This window comes from Panthera tigris, chromosome A2, assembly GCF_018350195.1.
Source record: "Panthera tigris isolate Pti1 chromosome A2, P.tigris_Pti1_mat1.1, whole genome shotgun sequence".
NCBI lineage: Eukaryota > Metazoa > Chordata > Mammalia > Carnivora > Felidae > Panthera > Panthera tigris.
Window position 1 is genome coordinate 103,139,597 of NC_056661.1, and position 26,728 is coordinate 103,166,324.

Consider the following 26,728-nt stretch of genomic DNA (forward strand, 5'->3'; position numbering starts at 1 on the left):
ACAACTACTGTTATGGTGGAATGTCCTGGGGTATTAGAAGTAGTCCAGCTTTTGGTAAATTTAACTAGCCATGCTTTCCTAGCCCTCACATTTGCGTATGACTTTTCTTTGGTCTGGAACACCTCCATCTCCTTTTCTCCCTTTCTCAGGCCAGTTCAGGCTATGTTTGGATCTATAACTTACTCCAGGAAGCCTTCCCTGAGTGCTTTCTCTCCTTTTAGCATGTGTACTTTTTCCCTGGTAGCCTTTCTCACCATACACAGCGAGTTAAGTTCTGGAAGAGAAAAGACAATCGTCTTGTAGAAGGTCCAGCCCCTATGTAATCATACCGTAAATTACACGTCTTTATAGTGAATACTATTTTTTTTCAAGTTTAATATTATAAAATTCAATTCCAGTTTACAAAATAATTCAACATGTTTCTTTAAAGAGTAAGTTCCACTACTAATGATTTGACTCCTACACATTTGCTTCCCCATGTTACAAACACTGCCACTCCATGTTTATGTGTGGAATAAACTAATGAACTGAATTTCATCCAAATCTTTCTCTGCCCTTGATATATAACCTTTGAAAAATATTAATACTATTCAGATTCTAACATTTTAGTATCATTTAAAAAGTATTTAACCTGTATGTAATATGGCATTTGAAACTGTTGAAGAAATACCAAATCCGTTTGTACATGTTGAGCTGTTCTTATGGGTTTAAAAATTCGTCTCAAAAAATAAATTCCCTAGGCAGATGCAAGGCATTATGTCACGTTCATATGGACACACATCCCTAGGTAATACATGATATACTTGTGAAATGGAATATTTCCCGCTAGATGTATTCTTTCTCTTAGTAAAATTAAACTATTTATGTGAAAATAACTGTCCACAGTACACTCGTTGTAATATTAATATAACTAAATCAATGCTTCTCCCCCCTTGTTACATTTGTGATTTTCAAGGCAGCAAAGTCTAATACAATTCTCACACCTCACTTCCCTCTTAGGGAAAATAAAATTTTCTCAAGTTCCAAGATATTTAAAGCGATGCAATTTACAGAAGCAGTAGGTAGAGTGTGGCTCTCGGTATTATTTACGTTTCTTTAGTAGTAACTTAAGTTAGCAACGTCTCTTTTTACGTCCAGTGTACTCTGAGTAACTCCTTACACGACAAAAGCCAGAAACAAAAATTGCCTCCCAAGGATTTGGGCTGGGGGGTGAAACCTCAGGGATTTGTGTGGGAAGAGCCGCGCAGGGTCCGGGAGGGCTCTCGGCTCCCTCTCGTCACTACTCGGCTCGTCTCGGTTTCCTCTCGGTTCTTGCTCGGCTCTGTTCGGCCCCTCCTCCCACGGGGCGGGGGGTTGGGGAGGGAGAGCGAGAGATAGAGAGAGGCAAGGAGAGCGGCGGCAAGTTCGGCGCATGCGTTCACGTCTGTGGCTGCTTTTAGGGCCGTGCTTTGCCGTGTATTTTCACTTCCTTCTCTTGAGAGCTGTATCCGGGTCGTTGCTTTCTCTATTGTCTCAGGCAAACGGCCTCGGACTTTGCGAATTCTGGGTCTTTTGTTGCATCTGGTGCAGGCTAATAAAGTTTTTCTTTCTTTTCTTTTATTTTTTTTCTAACAGTTTTGACGGAGGAAATTTACTGCCCGGGGCTGCTGGGGCCTGAGGGCGCCTCTGACAGGGGAGCCGTGGGAAGGGGCGCGAGCTGCAGGGGCCGGTTCGGCGAGGACTAGGGGGCGGGGTGGGGGGCGGGAGGGGACCGGGGCCGCTCTAGAGGCGCCCGGGTCCGGTGGCTGCACCGATTTTAAGTAGCATCTTTCGGATTTGTTGCCGCGGTATCAGTCCCGACCTCGGCGCTGCCTGGGCTCTCGAAGCCTCTCCCTAGGTCTCCTCCAAACGACCACCTCACGGATTCCTTAGTAAGTGTGTCGGAGGCCTCCGGCGGGAGAAAGGTGCATTTCAGCCCTTCTAGAAGTCAGGGCCTGTGGGAGCAGGGTGGGGGTGGCAGATTCCTGCGGGAAACTGGACCTTTTTTGGACCTTCCACGTACACGGGAATGAACAAGGCTTCTTTTATTACCTGGGCTTTGCGGTTTCTTTGTATTGACTGTTACCATATCTAAGTGAGGGATTACGAACAAGTGGCAGAAACATAACAATGTGCAAGAGGGTCAGCTTCGCTTTTGGCCGGCCTGGGTTCGCCTTTGCCGTACCCCAGGCTGGAGCTGTAGGTGTTGCTGCCCAGCCCTCCCCAGCCCGCGTACCCACCGCGGGCTTCTTACACCATTTGCTGAGAACTGAATTAGACAAAGATTCCCTGCACGAGGTCATCTGTGTCTTCCCTCAGCATCACAGGTGTCTTCTGTCCTTGGTGTGATTATTAATGACGATGTAATGCTTTTCTCTTAACAGTGGATCGCAGCTCCAAGAGGAGGCAGGTGAAGCCTTTGGCAGCTTCTCTGCTAGAAGCTCTCGATTATGATAGTTCAGATGACAGTGATTTTAAAGTTGGAGATGCCTCAGGTAAATGTTTCCTTCTCTCTTCCCTTTTCTCAGCTTCCTGGAATTGGGCTTATTTTCAGAGCCTATTAAAAATCGGTTTTGATTTAAGTGCCAATTTAAAGTTAAAGCACATAAACTTCATTTATTTTGTCCATGTGATTTCCCTAAGGTTCTTTTACTAGAACCTGCCGTTGCTTCTGTTTATGTTGATACTCAGATAATTAGCAGGCAGAAAAAAACTTATTCCATTGATTCGAAAGCATTTTCTCTACTCTTTACTCAAAAATGTATTTATGCTTATTTTTTGGATAGAGGGGAAAAAAATCGAGAAGTATTGCGAAATCAATAAATACCCTGGGAGTATCGTGAGCCATATACAGCCCATGAGCAGGGTTCTTTTCAAATCACTTGACACCCTCTGAGGGGAGTTTTGCTGTTTGTCTGTTAGCTCCCTTACCAGAATAAAATTAGCCAGTGTGAAAAGTTGTACGTCGTGGTAGGTGTTGGACCTTGTGGATTGGGCCTTCCAAACAACTCTGAAGTATAAAGATACATATTTGCTCATTATACTTTGTGATTCTAAAAACAGTAAACTTTTTAAAAAGGTCATATATTCACATACTAAATGGAAAACAGAAAAATATGGTTTTCCATGGTATCTTCTGTTTATTGTGCTTCATGTATATAGTTTTAATTGCAGGAATCTGAGAAATGCATACAAATTGTGTTTATTTTATGTGAAAAATACTAATACACACGAACAATAAAAATTATTTTAAATCTGTCCCCTTATATTGGAGATTTAAATAAAATGAGAAGTTAAAGCCTTTTCAATTTCATTCCTTTAGTACTTTTAATATATTCTTCCGGAGAGCTTTCTATACTTAGTCCTTTCTCTCTCCTTTCCTCTGGTTTTTCTTTTTCTTTTTTCTCCTGCTCGGGATGGTAGGAGATGAAATTAGGTTGTGTTGTGTTTCTGATATTACTTTCAATAGCATCAGCAAGGAGAATTTGCATTGTTATTTACTGAGAACATTTTATTTCCATAATCTCATTTAACTTTTATAATAACTTAATGAAGGAGATACTATTTTACAGAAAACAGGCCTGAATTCAAAGAACTTGCATGAGGTCACTTAGGCCATAATGGATATATTTTGACTCCAAAATTTAATAATCTTTTCACTGCTTTGATCCTAAAAGTAAATAGATGTGATTTTAAACTGAAGCTACCTGGATGTTATGACTAATTGAGGTCACTCCCAACAATCAAAAATTAAGTTTATCTTGCCTTTTAATCTTTGCTTCTCAGCTACTTTCTTTCTCATTTAGTCAATTCACTGATGTTTGGTCCTTCCAAAGAAGGGGAAAAAAAGGGACGGGAGGTAAAATCCAAAACTATTTATGTTCTCTTGGTGAGAACCTTGGTAGATAAGAATATTTTTGGTTAGAGTGTAGTTTTGGTCAAGGTTGTTAACTGTGACAACAGCCGTTGGGTCTCAGAAGTTATGAGTTATTTGAACACCAATTATGAAAAAACTCTAAAGCCAAATCTTTAAGTGTTCCATAATTGTTTCTGTGACAATAAATCCTCACTTGGTAGGTTTTTTTGTTTTATTGAGATGTAGTCATTTCAGGTATCACTATCACTTGTCTTTACAAAGGTTAAAACAATCTAATGATACAAACTACTTTCTCAAGATAATTTTTGGTATCAAGCTAAGTATAGATTCCTGATCTTGTAAATCTTTTTTTTTTTTTTTTTTAACGTTTTTATTTATTTTTGAGACAGGGAGAGACAGAGCATGAACAGGGGAGGGTCAGAGAGAGGGAAACACAGAATATGAAGCAGGCTCCAGGCTCTAAGCTGTCAGCACAGAGCCCGACGCGGGGCTAGAACTCACAGACCGCAAGATCATGACCTGAACCAAAGTCGGCCGCCTAACTGACTGAGCCACCCAGGCACCCCTGATCTTGTAAATCTTAATCAGAGTTGATGGGAATTATCACTTATGTGTGAAAAATGGGAGGATGAGTTGTTAGGCTGATAATTTTTTTAAAAATCTCTTAAAAACACTAAAAATATATACACATTCTGTTCCCTCTTGTATCATACCTAGTCTGTTCTATTTGTGATTTACTTCTTTGGCCCCTGTGCAGTTCTTATGCTATTGTAAAGGAGATTATAGTAGAAAATGATTTTGTTTAAAGTGGTTAATAGCAATTGAATCTTATTTTCCATTTTTGGTTAAGGTGCATTCGTGTCCCCCATAGCTGAGGTGGTGGCTTACTCTAGATTACTAGTGTTTCCTGTTTGTATCCTTTCTTTGCCTGAGGTAGTTGAACTCTTACAAGAAATAAGACATAGATTCTTCGTTGGTTTTCAGTCGTGTTAGAGTTGTGGGATCCCAATCCTATGTATGAGTAGATGAAACTGAGGTGGAGAAATAGCTTACCATCTGTCTGGTCAAAGCTTTTAAAAGCAATGTCTAGAAATGACTTGGTGAATGAACTACTGACTCCCTTAGAACTTAATATTAAAATGATTAGATTGGTTGGCCTCCATTTTTATTAATGGGATTCTGTGCATCAATTTCTTTTGCTCTTCATTTTGAATTCAGAAATTCTGGCTAAAAAACTTCATATTTCTGTTTGGCTTTGAGAATATAGACAATTCTGAAAGATTATATTCAATACCTTTGCAGGTAAACATAATTTTATTCATGTAGTTCTCAGTGATAAAATACAAAAAGGTAAATATTGATCAAAAAATGACCTACCAGTAAGATTGGCAAGTAATGTTAATGGCCATAAGTCCTTTAGAAAAGTACAAACTGAAAATAGATCATCTTTTGTTTTTTCTTTAATGTGAAATTAGAGCTGAATTTCTTTTTCTTAAATACTTTGTTTTTAAGTAATCTATACATCCAACATGGGGCTCAAACTCACGACCCCAAGATCAAGAGTCACATTAGAGCTAAATTTCTCATTTTTGGTTGAGGGCAGTCAGTAAATAAATTGTAAAATTAATAAGTTTTAAAACATTAGAATTATGGTGATAACCACCAGAAGAACCATATGTAGACATGTTAAACTGAACCACATAAAATTACCATTTTAGATTATTGGCAGTTTTATCATTTAACCTAGTTAGACTGGTTATATTTGAGACTTGATCCTAGGATTGGGGTTAGGAGAGATTACATTTAGTAATCTGATGTATAAGTGGAATGTTTTTGAAGATGAGTGCTTGTATTCCTTCTAAATAAAACAAAATAGCAGTGTTGTTTCCACTAACACACTGGCCAAGGTAGGATGATTAACTTTAGATCTTGGGCCATAGTTAGTTTAGTTAGGACAAATTGCCAGAAAATAATTTACCTGAAGGGTCAGGCTGCTACTTTGCTTTGGTAGTATTTTGCACTTAATCTAATTTAGGCTAATTGGTCAAGATATGTATATTGATCTTTAGTTTTGTTTAAAAGCACTTTGCTGGATATTATGGTGATTTCACAAAGAAGAGTGATGATATTAGAATAATTAAATTAGTAAAATAACAATGCAAGGCATGATTGATTACTTGTGTAGTTTAAGTCAAGGAAATAGGACTACTTTATCTAGAACAATTCATTGAGGAGATGAGTTGAACTAGAAACTGAAGGAGAAGCAGCCTAGGTGAGGGAAACCTTAAATATTAGAAGTGTGGAGCCTGGAAAATGTCCAGGGGATTGGGGATCTGGATTGAGTAAAAGAATAAAAGAGATGTGCTTGGGAAAATATAATGAGGTTAAATTGAGGCTTTATATTGCTGGACTAGGGTTTCTCAATCTTGGCAGTATTAGCATTTTTGTTACATAACTCTTTGTAATGGAGGCTTGTCATGTTTATTGTAGGATGTTTAGCAGCATCTGTTTTCTACTTACTAAATGCCTGTAGTATCTCTTCTTCCTTCCACCGCCATGAGCACCCCTGTCTGTCATGGTGACTATTCATCCATTGCCTCTAGTCATTGCCAAATGTTCTCTGAGGGACAGAATTCAAATTGTTCTTACTTGAGAACCACTGGTCTAAATTTACCCAAAAAATGTTAAATGACACAGATAATGAATAGAAGAGGAGTTGTGTTGGTTGACTAGTTGACTTTTTAAGAAGGATGTACAGGATTAGTCAAAAATGGCTTCAAGGAGATAACTGAATAACCTGTAGACTGGTGATCTGTCTATTCTGTATTGTGTATATTTATAAATGCTAATCGCTATTGCATTAGATCAATGAAGGGAATAGTTAATTAAGGTTGATGAACAAAGATGATTCTTTACATGGCAAAGCTAAAATAAAACTGAGTCAAATCATACCAATTTTATTGTTTAATATTTATCATGGGGAGAACTTAAGCATTGAATATTGTGAAAGAATTCTTGAAAGTTGTTTTTTAAAATCTGTGTCTGTAAAAAATTGCTTAACTGTCAAATAGCTATTGTTTCAAGAGAGTTTGCTATGTTGTGTATTTGAGAAAGGTTACTTTTTACTTAACTGAATAGAAAAGAGGGATTTCAATTTTAAAGCTTTTTTCCTAAAAAAAAAAATAAATTTATTGAAGAGTTAGAATTGCTTCTAATGCTAAGTATCTGACTTACGTGATGTATCTGACTTATTTCTCTAGTCTATTATTACCTTTAAAAAAAAAAGATGTAAGAGTGATGGATTTGGAACTTGACAGAGTCATTGTTTGAATTTGTAATAATAGGAAATTTTTCTTTGCAGCCTACAAAAATATAATTATAGACAAAGACTCTGATTTTCTCATTGTTATTTTTGTCAAGCTATGTTTGTAACTAAATATTGTTTATCTCCATCCCTCAAGTGCATATGTACCAAAAAGAAGTGATGACTAATCATATGTGAAGAAGTTATTTTTCAGAAATCAAAGAAAGATAAAATTTGATATAATCCTGATGCCTGCAGTTGGAGTATGAATAATGTATTGTATTTGGAGAATGAAGGGTTGGGTAAGCTACTAGGTTTTGGATTTGTGGAAAAATTTCAGATTCATCTAATATGTTAACATATGTAAAGCATTTAAATCTTTTTTCAAATTGCTTTCTATTCAGACATGATTATAAAACAAAAAGAGAATCAAAGAGTATCAATTTCCCTATACATTTAAAAATAAATGATTGGCATTGGGAACAACAACAACCAAAACAAAATCATAAAAATTTTTAACATTTTGTAAAATTTACCAAGCAATAACAAAGTTGGATTGGTCTCAGCTTTTTTTTTTTTTTTTAATTTTTTAATGTTTGTTTATTTATAAACATTATTTTTAATATTTATTTGTCTACCAGAGGTAGACAGAGTGAGAGCAGGGGAGGGGCAGAGAAAGAGGAAGACACAGAATCTGAAGCAGGCTCCAGGCTCTGAGCTGTCAGCACAGAGCCCAACGTGGGGCTTGAACTCATGAAGGGTGAGATCCTGACCTGAGCTGAAGTCAGATGCTTAACTGACTGAGCCAACCAGCTGCCCCTAGATTGGTCTCAGTTTTGATTAGGTACCCACGTTTGTGCCCCAGTTAATCTTACTTTTGTTAACTGTTGTTGTTTTTATTGGTAAAAATTATTAGGAATGCTTTTTAGGTATTTCTAAAAAGTATCTCTGTTAATGGGGGCCATCTCTCTTAATTATGGCATTGCTTGCAAGATGTTCCAATTTTCTGTAGTCAGTATGCACAAAGACTCTTTTTTGACTTAGAAGTGTTTAGTTAATTCTGCTTATTATTTATTAGATCCTTATTTAAAAATATCTAGAAATTATTTTACCATAAGTAGTGTTTCATGGTAGGTTGGGTTTAATTATGAGTGGTGTTAAAAAAAAAATCACAATTTTCTTAACAATTTGCAGAACTGCTGGACTGAAAACAAGTTACCTAGTTGTGGGTGATATTCTTTATTTTTGAAATTCAGGAAGCTCACAAATCCAAAAATGTTTCTTAAGTTTGGTACACACTTGTTTCATGGTAAAACCTAATTGGAACTGATAGTTTATTTGTAGTGTTGCCTTATTGTACTTATCATACTTTTTAATGCAGATACGTGTTTCATTATAGGATAGTGCCACAGACCTCACTGGAGATTTTAGTGTAATATATTGTGTATACACCATGTTACCCTTCTAAAATCTGAAAAAAGTCAAAATTTTGAAAGACATCTGGCTCCAAAAGTTTCACCTAAGGGATTGTTTACCTACATGGTACTGCCATTGTGTTCTATGTAAGATTATTTAGAGAGGTTCCTCCCCCCACCTGCAACAGTTTTGAATAAGTGTTGGGTTCCTGCATGGTCATCTTGAGATTGACAATTATTTTGTAGGGTCAGCCAGTGTCTATTGTATGTTAGTCTTTATTTTTTATGTGATTTAACTTGCAGGATTTTTTTAATCAATCATTTGTAAAGTATTCCTAGGATATTTTAGATACTTGATACTAATTACAACTTTCTTTCTTTTAATGCCCAGTTAATTATAGTGGCTAAGGCTGGTTAACAGAAATTAAAATGGTGTGGAAACATAGACTTTTTTCCACCATTTTTATTACCCTTTTCTTGGTTATATGCTCAAAAAATTTATCACTCTACAGATTTTACTGATGGTGTTGACCATGACCTGATTATGACTGGTTGTTTCTTATTTCTTCCTGTTCCTTTCCTTTTTTCTCCTTTCCTTTATTTTAGATTTTTATTAATTTGATTAGGTATAAAGAGGATTTGAAGGTTACTGGGTAGTGTTGGTCTAAGACAGCCTGGCCTGCCCTCGTCAGGAGTGGAAGAAACTTGCCAGAAAGCTTGAAGTCCTGCATGAATTCTTTAATATTCTCAGCCTATCTTTCTAGTGACTACTGTGGTTGCTCATTTCCAAGATAGATTCTCTTTTTAAATAATTATTAATTTCTTTCATTCTGGGGCTATTGTAGTTACTGCCTAGAATTTTCGAAAGTTTAGGTGGCTCTTACTGATAGGAAAGGTATCCTAATAAGCAGGAAAATTGATAACAGCTCTTGCAACTTCTATTAACTGTGCTAGTGCTATTGTCTCTTTTCACCTGTGAACTTGGTACTCATAAAATTGACTGATATGTTAGGGATGTTGACGGTCATAAATACCTGTGCTCATTTTTGCTGGGTAAAGAGTGAAATAAATGAAACCAAGTTTTTTGGGCCAGATTTTTCTTGTTCTGAATGTGACTCAACACTTGTAGGTTCATACAGTTTATGAAAGGAAGATGGAAGAGAAGAAGAATTTGATCTGTATTATATAATTAAGTTAAAATTAAGTGCCCAATTTAAAAAGAAACACCTTTACTTTTAGGGGAAAAAAACTGTTTCTAGGGTACCAAATATAGCATGAGCTATATGACACAAAATAGTGCTCTGCTTTTTAAAGCATGTTTTAATTTAGAGTTACATATATTCATCTTCATTAGTGCTATATTGAATTAAAACCATTATACCAACTTCATTGATTTATTTAATCAGGTTGGGAATGTCTACCATTCTTTGACTTAACTTTGTTTATATTGTTTTGCAAGTTGCTCACAAATTTTGGTGGTTTCATTTGTGTCAGCGTTGTGTGTGTGTGTGTGTATGTATATACATATGTGTGGTTTTTTTTTCTCATATTTTCAACAGATTCTGAAGGGAGTGGTAATGGAAGTGAAGATCCTTCAAAGGACAGTGGAGAAGGTTCCTGTAGTGATTCTGAAGAAAATATTTTAGAAGAAGAACTGAATGAAGATATTAAAGTAAAAGAAGAACAACTTAAAAATTCTGCAGAGGAAGAAATACTGTCCTCAGAAAAACAGTTAATTAAAATGGAAAAGAAGGAGGAAGAAGAGAATGGAGAAAGACCTAGAAAGAAAAAGGAGAAAGAGAAAGACAAGGAAAAAGAGAAGGAGAAAGAAAAAGAGAAAGAGAAGGAAAGAGAGGAGAAAGAAAAAGCGACAGTATCTGATAATGTGGCTGCTTCTGCTGCTTCTACCACACCAGCCACAAGTCCTCCTGCTGTTAACACATCTCCATCAGTCCCCACTACAACAACCACTACAGAGGAACAAGTCAGTGAGCCAAAAAAGTGGAACCTTCGTCGAAATCGACCGCTTTTGGATTTTGTATCCATGGAAGAGCTGAATGATATGGATGACTATGACAGTGAAGATGACAATGATTGGCGACCTACTGTAGTAAAGAGAAAGGGAAGATCTGCATCTCAGAAAGAAGGAAGTGATGGAGACAATGAGGATGATGAAGATGAGGGAAGTGGAAGTGATGAGGATGATAATGATGAAGGCAATGATGAAGATCACAGCAGCCCTGCCAGTGAAGGGGGTTGCAAGAAGAAGAAGAGTAAAGTTCTTAGCAGAAACAGTGCTGATGATGAGGAACTGACCAATGATAGCCTGACACTATCTCAAAGCAAGAGTAATGAGGTAGATCAACCCAATTTTTATGATATCTGTCTGTCTGGGGAAAAGGGAATTCTTCTCTAAACCATTCTGCTCGTTATATTAAGTAGCTTCCTTGAAATCCTATTTATAGACAGCTGTGGGAGTGAATGAGCACCTTAACTGTAACATTTATTCATTTGGTCAGCCAGCCTTTATTGAGTATCTACTATTTGTCACCGTCCTCAAGGAGCTCAGAATCACCGTCCTCAAGGAGCTTGCAGTCTATATAGAGAAATATTTTTATACCCATAGACTAGGGAAATGGTAGTTTTCCTTTCCCCTTTCTATTCTCTCATCCCATTGTTCATAGGACTGCTGAACGGTGCTCAGTGAATTATGGAAACAAAGGTCACCTTTATTTCAACTTAGTTATATCCTGTATCCACATGAAAATTTAGACTTCTAGAATACTCTAGAGTAGGACAACAAACAGCTTAATGATTGCCTCAGACTTTTAGAGACTCACTTTAAGGTTACTCCCTTTACCAGTTGTAACACTCATCATCTGAATAGTCACCAAGTCTTTGCTTTAGATGTAGGGAGTATATGTATACGTATATTTAGTGAATAAGTTCTGTCTGCAAAGAAATGAAAAAGAAAAATCAAACATTCCTGTCATAAAACAAACATTTCTGTTATAAAACTACAGTAATGACTCCTTCCACTTGAAGTTCTACTACCGAAAGTTAGGTTTATCCATTGGGCCCAAGATGCAACATTCAAGACTCTTCAGTCAAACACATCTATGTCTCTTTGTCTGTGTGTTTATGTATATGTTTTTCTTCAAAAGAAAGATTGAGTTGTCGTCTTACATGTAGATGTACCTGTTACATCAACATGTAGAACTATAATTAAGTCTGTCATTTCTGTTAATGTGTTTATTGTCATGAAAATTCACTTCTTTAGCAAGCACTTTTTTTTTTTTTTCTTCATATCATTGAAATAGGGTAAACTGGTAGGGAGAATTTCCTTGTATACTTTATTCTTTTACATTACTTCTACTTAAAAGTTTTTCGTAGCAGTGATTACCTATTTTAAGTAAGTTTCATTTAAAAACTTGGTAATTTTTCTTACCAGAATACTAAGTAACAGGCTCTGAGTGGGTTTTATGCTGGTAGTGATGAAATAGTTTATATTTTAAATTATAAACATTGGCAAACTTCTAGGTTATCCACTTTCATGTGAAGAATGTTGCCTGCCTCCAGTGCTATCCTAATTCTTATATTTAGGTAATGGAAAATTGTCATTTGGAATATGATATTTACAATGCTATAGCACAAACAGTTCCATATTTCCAGTGCCAATTTAGGGAAATAGAAATATGGAAAATTCAGTCGTTCAGATTTGATTTAGGCTTTATCCAGTGTATTTTTTGATTTGATTTGATTTAGGCTTTACCCAGTTTGTTTTATAGTATTTAGTACTCAGTCTCTCTCAAGTTAGTAAGTTTACCTTTGGCAGCATCACTTTCTTACTTCATTTTTATTAGTCTGACGTTCACAAAAGTAGGCTGGCTCACGACAGAGGCAGAGTTAGATTTATGGTAAGGTGTGGAAAATACCAGCATATGTTGAGAAATTTGCCACATAGGATGTACACATTATCTACTTGTTAATAATCTGCAATACATAACATATTGCTTAAGAGGTTGTAGACTGTCCTTTATGGTACATTGGAAGGCCACATGTGCTATTTTAGGTTTTGTTTTTTTTTTCCTACCAGGAGAGACTTTAAATAATGGGACTTTATATATTTAGATTAAGTCCCAAAGAAATGAGATTCCAGAGTATTTCTTGGAAATGTGCCTCAATAAAATTGTCAAGAAGTTGCTTATAGTAGCTAAATTAATTTCTCTTGTGTTAATTTATGTTAATTTTCCTTTTGCTCTACCCCCTGCAGAGATGTAGAAGAACTGATAGAAAGTTAGTTTTCCCTTGATAATATTCTACCTGAAAGCTTGGTGACTATTTTTCCCCAAGACTCTTCAGTAATTTTTGATAATTCTATTTCTATTTAAATGTTACTCAAGTTAGATAAAAAAAAATTAATAAAAACTAATCAATGGAGATTATTATTTTATATTTCTGAATTTCATGTTTATGTGCTCTTGATTTTGTAAAAATGACTAAAGGTAATTCTTTGCCTATGGCCACTGTTTGTATCTTAATCTTCCTGGTTATTTTAGGTAGTGATACCTTGGCAAGTATCTATTAGTTAATACATATATATTTGATTATATTCAGAAGTTTAATTTTTCTCTGCTTTTAAGTATTCAAATATTACTTTGTAGTAGAGATATATTTAGTTTATAAGCAGCAAACTTTCTTAGCTGCTATGTTAAGTACTTTTGTAGGGGATTGATGTTGGACATCCTGTAAATGATGCCCAGAAACTTTAATAATTTTAAAGTTTTTTTTAGGGGAATTTGATTTGGGGGGGGGGGGCTGGGGACCTTTTATAACTACTGACTCTTCTTTTTAATGTTTATTTATTTATTTTGAGAGAGAGAGTGCGAGCAGAGAGGGGCAGAGAGAGAGGGAGAGTGAGAATCCTGAGCAGACTCTGCACTCTGGGCACAGAGCCTGCCCTGGGGCTTGATCTCATGAAACAGGAGATCACGACTGAGCTGAAGCCAAAGAGTCGGGTGCTTAACCGACTGAGTCACCCCTGTGCCCCTTACTATTGACTCTAAAAGCCTTAACATGCCTTTGCCATAGGCCTTGAAATACTCTAGAACAGTGGTTTTCAAACTGTTTTTTGTCTCAGAACCCCTTTATGCTCTTAGAAAATCATTGAGGACCCCATTGTAGGTTATATATGTTATTTACCATTTCAAATTAAAACTCAGAAATTTCAAAAAATAAGACATGCAGAAGCACACCAGTTGTCAGATCGATGACCCTATCCCATGTTATGTAGTTCTGGAAGACTACATTATATAACCATGAGAGAAAGTGAAAAAGGCAAATAACTTTCGTATTGTTATGAAAATAACCTTTCTCTTCTGGACCCTATGAAACAGAATTCCACAGACCACACTTTGAGAACTAATGTTTTACACCTGGGCATTTGGTAAACCTGCAATTTTACATATGGGCACTTGCCTTTGCCTGTAACATGACATTTTTGAACTTAGCGTGGTTTAAATAATCCCCTTGGAATATGGTTATATGTCTTCAGACTTTTATCTTGATGCTTTTGAGATTAATTTATATTATGTTGCTTTTTGGTTTTCTGAAGTAAATCTTGGTGATGGGTGTGTAGCATTTTCAGAGAATGGTTCCCATTTTTAGGACTTTGAAGTGAGAGCTTCGGTTGAGAATTAATATTTGATAGAAAATCATATCATATTTCAATAGAAATTTTCAGGTGAAAGTTTTTTGGTTTCTTTTTATAAAATACTCTTATGTTAAATGGATTAGATTAGATGTTAAATGGATGTGAAGAAATGGCAATTGTCATCTGACTTTGGTAATTAAAAATTTTGCCAAAATTTATAAAGAGCTTCTTCTATTTGGGGCTTCTGACTTATTAAATATTAAGTGCCTTTTTACACATTTCAATATAAAGCAAACTGCTTTAAAACCTAAAAAGACAGTTTGTAATATTGTATTTTATTTGAGATTCTTGAGGATTTAACTTCCTTAAAAAACTTAGGGGAAGACCTATTGCTCAAACTCTTTGGTATACTATTTTTTTTTCTCATCTTGAGAACAAGTGGATTCTTTTAATTCTAGTTTTACATGAAGTGTGCTGGAATTCCCTTAAAAAAATTTTTTTTAACATTTATTTATTTTTGAAAGACAGAGACAGAGCACAAGCAGGGGAGGGGCAGAGAGAGAGGGAGACACAGAATCTGAAGCAGGCTCCAGGCTCTGAGCCATCAGCACAGAGCCTGACGCAGCACTCAAACCCACAAACCGTGAGATCATGACCTGAGCCAAAGTCGAATGCTTAACTGACTGAGCCACCCAGGTGCCCCTGGAATTCCCTTATATTAAACACATAAAATTAGATAGAATTTATCTTGTATATATTATTTATAAGCATCTATGTGGAATACATATATAAATGAACACTAAACATATTTTAGAACCCATCGAGAACATTGGGCAGTATTACCATTTTAGGTGTAAATTTTAAATCCCAAGGGTAAATGAAATAATTTACTATAAATAGTCATTGAATTATTACTACAGTGCCCCATTCTTAATTACCATTAGATTCCATTATTCTATAATATTAAAGTTATATCCTAGGTGATACTCTTGTGCCATTCCAAACCTACTTTCCCAATTACTATTTTTATGTAAAAATCATATTTTCAAAAGATATATTTTTTGGTAAAAACTTGAGCCTAACTATTTTGTCCAGAAACTTGAAAAATGATACACATCTTCAGAAGTATGCCAATAAAAATTGATACTAAATTTGCTTTTTATTTGATCACAAGTGTTCTCAACCCATGTTTGATGTATTAACGACAACGTGGAGCATAATTTTTGAAGAGAACGTGTTGCTTAGATTTTCCCACTGAAACATTATCTGTCAATCATTTGGTAGGGCTCCAGTTCCCCTTCATTACTCTTCTCTTTGCAATACATTTCTGGTAAGAGTCTCAAATGATGGGGGTCAGGGGGCCAGAAATACCAGTTAATTTTGATTTCTCTGCCTCTAAATGATAATATGTGTGGAGAGAATTTGGTATAGATACACAATTGAAACATTTACTTTTTTTTTTTTTTTTTTTCTGAGCAAAATGGAAAAATAGGAAAATAATGGAATTAGAGCTACCTATTAGTGCTAATTTACTTGTTTCCCACATGGGTAGACCTTTTTTCAAGGGCTCATTAGTTGTTGTAATTCCACCAGAGAAGTATTGGCAGCACCAATACTGTCAATCATCAAACTCTGGTTTCTGGTTATTGTCTAGATCTTTTTCTCGTCTATGATTTTTTTAACCTAGATGTGGTATTTTGGGGAAAAAGTCTTTTTTGGACACCATAGGAAAATATTTAAAGTAGCAGTGCTCACTGAAGCTTACAACATTTTGGGGGATTCCAAGGAAGATTCCTCAGTATAATAAATGGTCAGCTCATATTCCTCTTCTTGAACCACCTATAAGAAATAGGAAAGGAGAATGAGAATGAACACTTATTGAGTACCTCGTATGTCTTGGGAACATTGTTACCATACAGTTATCTTGCTAATTTTCACAACAATTTCATCAGGTAGGTATTATTTTTGTGATACCACTTTACAGATAAGAAAACTACAGCTTCGAGGTTCAACAGTTATTAAGTAGGAACTGAGAATGAAAGCCAAGAACATTGGGCTTTAAGTCAAATGCTGTTACATTGGAAGCGTGGCTGATGGAGCGAGAATCTGGGTAGATTTTTGTTTTTTTCAATGTACCAACCTACTATAAAACGTGAGTTTTCTTTTTAGGAAGTATTTCCTACTCATGTCCAAAGCCCTCAAACTGCTTTGGCTTTGTAACAAGGAGGAACAAAATACACAGTTTTCTTAAGTTTATTTATTTTGAGACAGAAAGAGAGAGAGGGAAAGAGAGTGAGCTTGAGTAAGGGGCAGAGGCAGCGAGCAAGGAGATAGAGCATCCCAAGCAGAGATGTGGGGTTTGAACTCATGAAACCATGAGGTCGTGACCTGAGCAGAAACCAGGAGTTGGATGCTCAATCGACAAGTGCCCCCAATTTTAAAGTAGTAAGATTCTCAAGAGAAGTGACACTGCCTCCTTGTTGACTTTTCCTTCATTTCTGATTTGTTTTACAGATCAGTTGCAATTTAGATGTATAACACAGAATTGAAAAAAAATGTTATTGTGACATTGAAGTATCATACAAATGTCATTTACAATTGCTATGAAATGATGACTGTAAATGTTATCTGTGGTTATTGGTTTAAAGGAATATGAAAAAACATGGTTAGGTTTTTAAAATACATAGACTCAAGTGCTGTCTTATACAATGTCCAATCTGGTGATATATGATAAGAATCATTGTCTTGTTAACCATTTAAAGTTTAAATCTGTAATGCAGTTTAAATTAGACAGGTAAACTCTTCTTCTTTAATTTTATCTTTATATTTATTATGTCTTCCTCCTTTTATATTATAATTAGCTCCATATCTTTGTTAGTTTACACTAGATCTTTCTTGACACGACCCTACTAGAGTACTCTCACTCTTTAGCAACTAGACAATCTGGATCCTTTTTAGATAGTTTTCTGTCTCTGTATACACAGATATGTCTATGCAGGCTCTCTTGGATCTGTCATCCAGTAATTTGATGACCCTGGAACTTCTGAATTCCTCCGCAGTTAAGGAGTATAGAGTCTGTAACTATGCCATCACATACATATTTGCTTATATGTTATCTTGAATTGATTTTTTTTCCTGTTTAACATATGTGTGTCTTGTCTCCCTTAAGGTAAGAGTATAAGCTTCCAAAGTATAGGAACACTGTGTTATATTTTTTAAACCCATTGTACGGTTAATAATTACATGTGAGTTAATTTTTCCTTTCTCCTAGTTTAAGGGGTCAGACTATAATCTGGAATGGTAAAGCAGATGAAGAGTTGCATGCTTGCTTTTTCATTTCTTAAAGGAGAGAGAATATGGGACTTGTAGAGAAAATGAAAAATTAGAGGGTGCTTTGAGGGTCATTTGACAAAGAGATGGGTTTTCAAGTGTAATATGCTTTGAAATTACTAAAAGAATGGAGAATGCAGCATAATTTTAGAAATCCATAAAATAACTTTAAGTGGGAATTTTATTTATTGAAATTATCTTTTAATTTAAACGTGATTTTTCTGATATATTTTAATATTAGGACTCGCTGATTCTTGAGAAGAGTCAAAACTGGAGTTCTCAAAAAATGGACCACATTCTGATTTGCTGTGTTTGTCTTGGAGATAATAGCGAGGATGCTGATGAAATAATTCAGTGTGACAATTGTGGCATTACGGTCCATGAAGGTAATTTTGTTTTGTTTTGTCTCCTTGTCGAAACAGCTAATTGACACTGAATTTAAATGAGTAAAATCAGGTCTTTTGCATTTGTACTGTTCTAAAGTTCTTCTACAGTCTTTCATGGTGTTTCAATTGAAGCGACATCTCAAATCCTCAATGTATGAGGGTGTTATTTTTCAGATTATGTTAATTTAAAAATGTGTTTTTAAATGATTGAAATAGAAATATTATATGGAAATCATAACATTTATTTGAAGGTTAGTGTTACAATATTTTCATTCATGGCATTTATTTCTAGTTTTTACATGAAATTTAGATACAGAAAAAAAGTCTGTTTAAATACAGGAAAAAGTCTAGTATGTTAGTCTGGGAGAATGTTATTTAACATTCTGGGATGCCTGGGTGGCTCAGTCGGTTAAGCGTCCGACTTCAGCTCAGGTCACGATCTCAAGGTTTGTGAGTTCGAGCCCCGCGTCAGGCTCTGGGCTGATGGCTCAGAGCCTGGAGTCTGCTTCCGATTCTGTGTCTCCCTCTCTCTCTGCCCCTCCCCCATTCATGCTCTGTCTCTCTGTCTCAAAAATAAATAAACATTAAAAAAAAAAATTAAAAAAAATAAAAAGTTACATTCTAAGTCTAGTGATACATAGTTTCTTCTTTCCTGGTTATAATTTTCAATTTTAAACCAGTATTTATAGAGATTGTCTTTTTTTTTTTTTTAAGTTTATTTATTTTGAGAGAGAGAGGGCGAGAGCACGAGCAGGTGAGGGGCAGAGAGCGGGGGAAAGAGAGAACCCCAAGCAGCCAAGCAGGCTCCCCACTGTAGCACAGAGCCCAGTGCAGGGTTCAGTCTCAAGAACTGTGAGGTCCTGACCTGAACTGAGATCAAGAGTCCCCAGGCACCTCTAGAGATTATTTTTTAAGATCTGAGCTAAGAGTGACTAGCTATAATATATTGAGAATATTTTTGCCCATTTTATTTTTGAACCTTTTTCATTAATGTATTTTTTCACTTATTTTTTTTTTATTTTGACATAATTTCTGACTTACAGAAAAGTTATGAGTACTACAAAGAATTCCTATATATTCTTCACTCAGATTTCCCACATGGTAATATTTTGCTATTTTATCTTCTGTCCTGTAGCAATTTTGTTTTGAACTCTAGGAGGATAAACCGTGGACATAATGTCCCCTTCTACCCCTAAATACCTCAGTGTGTACTTCTTAACAAGAGCATTTTCTTACCATATAATTATAACCATGTAATTATCGAAGTCAGGAACTCAGCATTGATTGAACTCTATGTAATCTACTGACTGTATTCATATTTTGCCAGTCATCCCAATAATGTCAGTTAGAGCAAAATAAAATCTAGGATTATGCATTGCATTCAATCATTATGCCTATTTGGTCATCTTTAATCTAGAACATTTTTGAGTCCTTGTGTTTCCTGCCATTGGCATTTTTGAAGACAGGCCAGTTCTTCTATAGAATGTCCTTAATACTATTTTTTTTTTATCTTTTCTTATGGTTAGATTCAGGTGACATGCTTTTGGCAAGAATGCCACAGGAGTTGTGTTCTCATTGTATCATATTAAGAAGCATAGAATATTTATTTTTCCAGTTATTGGTGATGTTACTTTGATCAATTGGTTGAGACAGTGTCTTCCAAGTTTCTCTGTGGTAAAGTTATTTCGTCTTGTCAGCTGATTTTTTTCTATTGGGCCATGACAACCACAGAGCAGTTTTTCTGTGGCCTTGCCTTTACCTGCTCTTTTGATATTACAGCCCTCCTCCCAAATAGTTCTGGTATTCGTCTGGGCCTATGGGACCTGCAGGGTCTGTGCTTCTGTGGCCAGTTCTCTTGCCTTCATATGAAGCTTCCCTTCCTTGCTGCCAAGTCTCAACTATGGAAATGTTTCCTATTACTATTACTCATTCACTTATTTTTTTAATAATGTTTATTGAGTATCTTCTATATGCTTGCATTCTATAGGTTTTAGGCATGTTATATAAACATTGAAGTTTAATGTCTAGTAAGAGAGACAGGCAATGAAGAACTAAAAAATAAATATATATCAGGTGGTAGTCTGGACTATGGACAAAAATAAAGCAGGACAAGGAGTATTGGAAATGCTGTGGATGGGGGTGGTTAACGGGCAGGTGGAAGTTTGCGTTTACAAAAGGTGAAATGGAAAATCCTCTCTGATAAGGTGATATTTGAGCAGTGACCTGAAGGATGTAAGGAAGCAAGTCATGCAACTATTTGGGAAAAGAGCGCCCTAGAAAGAAGCAGTAGCAAGTGTAAAGATCTTGAAGTGGGAACATGGTTGGAGTGTTTATATAATGGCAGGAACTAAGTGAACAAGCTTGCGAGTGGTGGAGGTAGAGATGGAATTAAACCAGGTGAGGCCTTGCAGGTCATAGATTTTATTTTATTTTTTAATTTTATTTTATTAAAAAAAATTTTTTTAACATTTATTTATTCTTGAGACAGGGTGTGAGTAGGGGAGGGGCAGAGAGAGAGAGGGAGACAGAGAAGCCGGAGCAGGGTCCAGACTTTGAGCTGTCAGCACAGAGCCCGATGAAGTGCTCGAACTCATGAACCATGAGATCATGACCTGAGCGAAAGTTGGACGTTCAACTGACTGAGCCATCCAGGCGCTCCTTATTTTATTTTATTTTATTTTAAATGTTTACAGTTTATTTTTTTATTTTGAGAGAGAGAGAGAGAGTGTGCGCGCACAAGTGAGCAAGGGGCAGACAGAGGGAGAGAGAGAATCCCATGAGGGGCAGAGAGGGACAGAGATGGAGAGAGAGAAGCAGGGCTGACGCAGTGCGGGGCTCATGCTCACCTGATGTGGGCTTTAACTCACAAACTGTGAGATGGTGACTTGAGCCGAAGTCCAATGCTTAACCGATTGAGCCATCCAGGCACCCCATAGATTTTAGATTTGACTGTGATGGATGTGGGGAGACCTAAGTGAATTTTGGGCAGAGGATTAATATGATTTGATTTATGTTTTGGAAGGATCACTCTGATCATTGGGTTGGGAGTAGACTGAAGTGGGTCTAAATTGGGAATCAGGGAGACCATTGCGATGATGCAAGAGAGGAATCGGTTTTGAGGTAGATAGTAAAAATTTGGTTTTAAACTGTCTGGAGTTTAGGTAAGATGTTGGGACCAGAGATAAAAATTTGGGACTCATCAGCCTGTAGATCTTATTTAAAGCTGTGAGACTGGATATGCTATCTGGGGAGTAGTAAAGTGGTTCTAGCACTTCAGAGGAGATGGGGAAGACATGGCCAATGGGATAGGAGAAGAACCAGGAGTACTGTCACAGAAGCTATGTAAGGGAAATGTTTCAAACAGAGAAAGTGAGTAACTATCAGATTCTGGTTTTAGAGTCAGATGAAGACTATGTCCTGTGGCAAATTATCCTAATGCAATGGTAGACTCCCAAGTATATTGCCAGACAAGCCACCTCAAAGGTTGTGGGAGAAAAGGTTTATGGACAAAATGCTTATATTACATGGTTGGTTGGTTGGTTGGTTGGTTGGTTGATTTATTTATTTATTTATTTATTTATTACTTTGAAGCTTATTTATTTTGAGAGAGTGTATGAATGGGGAAGGGGCAGGGGCGGGTGGGAATCCCAAGCAGGTTCCATGCTGTCAGCACAGAGCCCAACATGGGGCTTGATCCCATTAATTATGAGACTGTGACCTGAGCTGAAATCAAGACGCTCAACTGACTGAGCCACCCAACTGCGCTTTACGTGGTTTATTAAATAAATATAAAATACATGAAGAGAAGCAAGGGGAAAAAAATGTGATTAGTTAACACACTTATGATAGAGTACAAGTTGGTGGAAGGATCACCTGAATCTTACGGTACACAGAGTTTGTATTGTATGTCCTGGCTCTCTCTGCCTTTTCAGCTCGAGAGCCCACATAGATGGTACCCTGGGCCAAAGTCACACTCTCTTAGATCCAGGGACAAGTATGCCTGGTTATAGCTTTAGTTCTGCAGTTAACCTACAAAATAGCCATGGGCTTTGTGTTTTTAGGCTGTGGACACATGGAGTCAGAATGGTGTCACTGACCGGTGGCCATACTAAGGCCTCATGTATATTGTGTTCATGTCTCATGTGTATTTAGTATATCCTGATTCTTCTTTGTCTTCTCTATACTTAGTAACTAGGTGCCTCAAGAATGTTAAATGTTTCTTGGTCTTTTTGTCCTTTTCTGTCAGTGTGTATGCACATGCTTTACTTTGTACATGTAAGTTTATATCTCATTTTGTTTTTCTGTAGCAGAAATGAATATTCTCAAGCAGAACAAAAACAGCATGGTAATCAAGAGTTTACCATTGAATTTAGTCACATGAGCATCAGTGGTTATCTTGATTCAAGAGAGTTCAAGTGGGGATAGAAGAAGGAAAGTGATTAAATGCAATTCCTATGATGACTTTTTATATAAAGAGAAGCAGCAAGATGGGATCTTTGCTAAAAGGGTTATGGAGTTTGAGGGAGGGTTTGTTTCTTCTTATTTTAGATGATGTGTTAGTTATGTATTTTGTAACAAATTATCCCACAATATATCAGTTTAAAACGACAAACATTTTTTACTTCACACAGTTTCTAATGGTCAAGAATCTGGGCGTGGTTAGTTGGGTGATTCCGGTTTAGGGTCTCTCATGAAGTTGTAGTCAAAGCTGTTGGCCTAGGCTTTAGCCATTTCAAAGCTTGACTGAGGCTGGAGGACTGCTTCTAAGCTTGTTTAACTAGTTTTTGGTAGGCTTCCATTCTCTGGTGGCTCTTGAATGGAGACCTCAGTTCTTCACTGTGTGGGCCTGAGTATCCTCATGACAGGACATTTTTCTTCAGAATGAGTGATCAGAGAGAAAGAGATAGAAGCAATTATATGAGAGAGTTAGTGTCTTTTGTAACCTAATTTTAGAAATAAATACTATAATTTCTACATATTGTTCAGCAGACCAGCCCTAGTTAACTTTAAATGTAGGAGGGCACCTTCTAAAATTGTTAATATAAAGGGCACTGATCATTGGGACCATCCTAGAGGCTGTGTACCACAGATGCAGAGATTATATAACATGTTAGTGTGCTATACTAACATGGAAGTGACCAGTGGAAAAGGAGAGTTGATGATCATTTAAGGAGAGAAAAGGAAGGAGTTGCTGGAGCAAGGTTTTTGAGTATAAGGCTAGAGGGGATAGGATCCAACACCAAGTGGAGAGACTGAGTAAATATGAGTAGCCAGAGTAACTGGAGGGAGACGATATATGGATACAGATTACGTAGGTTGTTAGATGTGGTGGTTAGAGCTGTGGAACTTATTTTTTGAATGCTTCTTGTTTTCTCAGTGAAATGGGAAGCAGAGTCATTAGCAGAAGAGTAGAGGTGAGGGAGGTGTGGGAGATTTGGGAAGAGAGGTTGGTATAAAATAGTTATTTGGAAGAATGAAATGGACTAGGGAAATGTTTACATAATACTATATGTTTGTGTGTGTGTGTGTATACGTATGTGTATGTATTACCTGTATATTTTATTGCCAGAAAGCTATAAAGTGTGTGTGTGTGTGTGTGTGTGTGTATGTATGTATGTGTATTACGTGTATATTTTATTGCCAGAAAGCTATAAAGGACCACTTGTGATTAGTGGTCATGAATATAAACAGACTAGTTCAACATGGTTGTGTGTATGTCTGTTTTGTTTTCTTCCTTTTTTTTTTTTTTTTCCCCTCCCAGCATGTTCAGATTCCTTGGAGCAGGTACAGAATAGGTGACTATCAAAAGCAGCTGCTGTGCGGCTGATGTGTTTGTTGTATTCATCACCACTGTTGATCACAAATATGTTACCACTGCTTATATCCATAAATCTCATTGCTGATGTGTGATGCAGGCATGACCACTCCTGTTAATGTTGTTGATTTCTCACCATGCCGAAAGCACTATCTCTACTTCATAGGTCATCGGTTTGACCATGGATATATTTTCTAAGGCTAGCACAGTGGTTTTAAGAAATTGAATTGGTTCCTAACGTTGAAAAACTGGGATATTTATTTCACACGTTTTGGATTTCAAACTTCTCTTAAAGTGCTGGCAGCAGTATTTCCTCTGAGGGCAACAGTCTGCTAGAGTTGAATAGGGCTGCCTCCTGCTGGTGAAGCCTAGTTTGTCTCACCATAATCCTTTCCCAGATCACTTACTCATTTTTGTCAGTTGCTTTTTCTCTGGAGGTATTTGAATGTATATAGTTCCCCATCTGTTTTGAGGGTGCTGTCTCTTGGTGCGGGTGCACAGACTGCTGAGGCCTTGTGGTCTCAAGGTTGCACAGCTATAATAGTAAAGCAATTACTCTTCTAAAGCTCCTGCCTTTGGGACTCAAGCCTGAGTCCACTGGGGACCAGTACTATGTACTACCTCTATGTTCTGTTGTCTTTGATTCAGACTTAATGCACCTTGGATTCTTAGTATGAGTTCTTACCCAGTAGATTCATTGTGCAAACAAATGTAGATTTCTGGAAGGGCACCCCATTAGTACCCTTGACATGCTTAGAGTTGTATTAAAGGTTCATAATGGGACCTGTCCTTCAGGTTGAATAGCCTCTTTTATGTCAAATGTACCTTATTTTAAGGTAGTTCTGATTTTTTAAAAATAGCCAAAAACTCTTTCTGAGACAGGGCAGACAAAGATGATCAAGATGAGTGGTAATTCCATTTAGGTCAAAGCAAGTTGTGTCTGTAAAGTCATGTAGCATATTTTCCTGCATAATTCATTTAACCAGCTCTAATGGCAGTTCAAGTTCCAAATGTTCTTAAGTATTTGCTAATGATTGCTCGTTTTTCTTCTAAGACTGAGTCATTAGAATTGGTGACCTATTTTTGTTATGGAAGAAGGAAAAAGAGAAGACAGGAAAGGGAAATTAATGCTCTTGAGTGTGAAGCTTTGTAAGTGTTTTGAGAGGTAGCTAATATGTAGAATAAATAAATAAGAAAGACAATAAATGGGGAAATTGAATAATTTTCTACCTCTTTAGGTGAATATGTTGTGGTATTATTGCTTTGTTGGTAGTTTTGTGAATTTTGTGAACTTCAGATAAATTCAAAGTTAAGGTGCAAATTATAAATCATAGGTAAAACATAATTCTTGAGAGGTTTTTTTTTTTTAAATTATGTTACAACTTTTCCCCTCTAGTGTAATTTCCCATTTCCTTTGTTAATGTTGGAGATTGTGTTGTATAATTGTGATTATATTATTCCCTCTTTTTTTTTTTTTCCCCCTTGCTTTCTTACTAGAGTTAGAACTAATAGCTTGAAACATTTCTAGTTTTGGTAATTTTACATTATGTTTTGGCTCAGGGGACAAGTGTGATTAAACATTCATGTATTTTTCGTAGACATGAATTAAAGTGATGGTTAATATATTCTAATACAATTCTTATAGGGTGTTTGTCAGTAAACATATCAAACATGGTACTTGGGTCCTTTTTTTTTTTTTTTTAAGAGTATAGCTCTTTTCTTTTTTTTAATGTTTATTTTTTAGAGAGAGTGTGTGAGCAGGGGAAGGACAGAGTGACAGGGAGACAGAATCTGAAGCAGGCTGCAGGCTCTGAGCTGTCAGCACAGAGCCTGATGCGGCACTTGAACCCACAAATTGTGAGATCATGACCTGAGCCAAAGTTGGATGCTTAACCAAGTCACCCAGGCACCCCTATACTTTGATCCTTTTTAAGTTGATTTCCTATAGGTTATTTGTGTTTGTCTAGTCTAAAAAATTCCTTTACCAGGTAGTATTGAGTAGTATGTTTGAGAAAGGGTTGTTTTGATATGGATATACTCCTCAGTCTCCGTTTAAGTTATTTTTGGTAATACTTAGGTAGTATTAGAAATAAATTATATTGATTAATAGAGCTATGAAGAATTTTTCATCATCACTAGTTTTACATCAGTGGAGTCTACTAATAGAAAAATAAAAATAAAACAAAAACCTTGCTTAATAATCTTTGGTTTGATTTTATCTTCTGGGAAGGAGTAATGATGATAATTCTCAGTCTAATAATATTCATCTTGGTCAACATATATCTTCTGGACCCTTTTTGGGTCATTACACTGTTGTTAGCCCATGTTAATTAGACCCTGAGTTGAAAAAATAAGTCATGACTTGTGACTTGATCCAGATAATTTAGATTTTTTTGTTTTTTTGTCTCTTTCTAGGTGTACCATGTTCTTATTTCATTTTAATTTTGTCTTCCCCTGAAATGGAGTTAGCAGCCTCTTAGAAGTGTCAGTTCTTCACTTATCCTAATAGGAACTTTCATGACTGCTGAATTATTTTCATTTTCAAGGTCTTTCTCCCTGTATAACAATTCTTGCTGTATTTAAAGTTAATAAGTTTTAAAAATGTTCTGCAACTCCTAGTATTTAAATTAAAATGTCACTCTTACCTATTTCAGTAGTTTTTTAAAGCTTTGCTACTCAAAGTATGGTTCATGGATCCACAGCATTAAGCAGTAGCATCTGTGTAACCTGGGAGCTTGTTAGAAATGCAGACTCACAGGTCCCTTCTAAATTAGAATCTGTATTTTGACAAGATCCCAGGATGTTTCATATACACATGAAAACATTAGTTCCATTGATAATACAGAGAAGTAGCTCTGCAATGATTACCAGGGTATCTAAACTTTAAAATTTTCAGGGCTACCCTTTGGGCATATTTAGCACCAGTTTAT

General features: G+C 36.3%; 1 protein-coding gene across 6 annotated transcripts in view; it reads left to right on the plus strand.

Moving 5' to 3' along the window:
• Nucleotides 1-1,421: 1,421 nt before the first annotated feature.
• Nucleotides 1,422-26,728, plus strand: part of PHF14 (PHD finger protein 14) — a 209,207-nt gene continuing 183,900 nt past the window's right edge. For all 6 annotated transcript variants that reach the window (XR_006211374.1, XM_007076662.3, XM_007076664.3 and 3 more), the window contains exons 1-4: nucleotides 1,422-1,910; nucleotides 2,403-2,513; nucleotides 10,174-10,970; nucleotides 17,839-17,983. Coding sequence is in view for 5 of the 6 variants with exons in the window: in XM_007076662.3 (XP_007076724.2) it covers nucleotide 1,910; nucleotides 2,403-2,513; nucleotides 10,174-10,970; nucleotides 17,839-17,983 (1,054 nt within the window). In the remaining variant the exon portion in view is untranslated. The remainder of the gene's footprint in view (nucleotides 1,911-2,402; nucleotides 2,514-10,173; nucleotides 10,971-17,838; nucleotides 17,984-26,728) is intronic.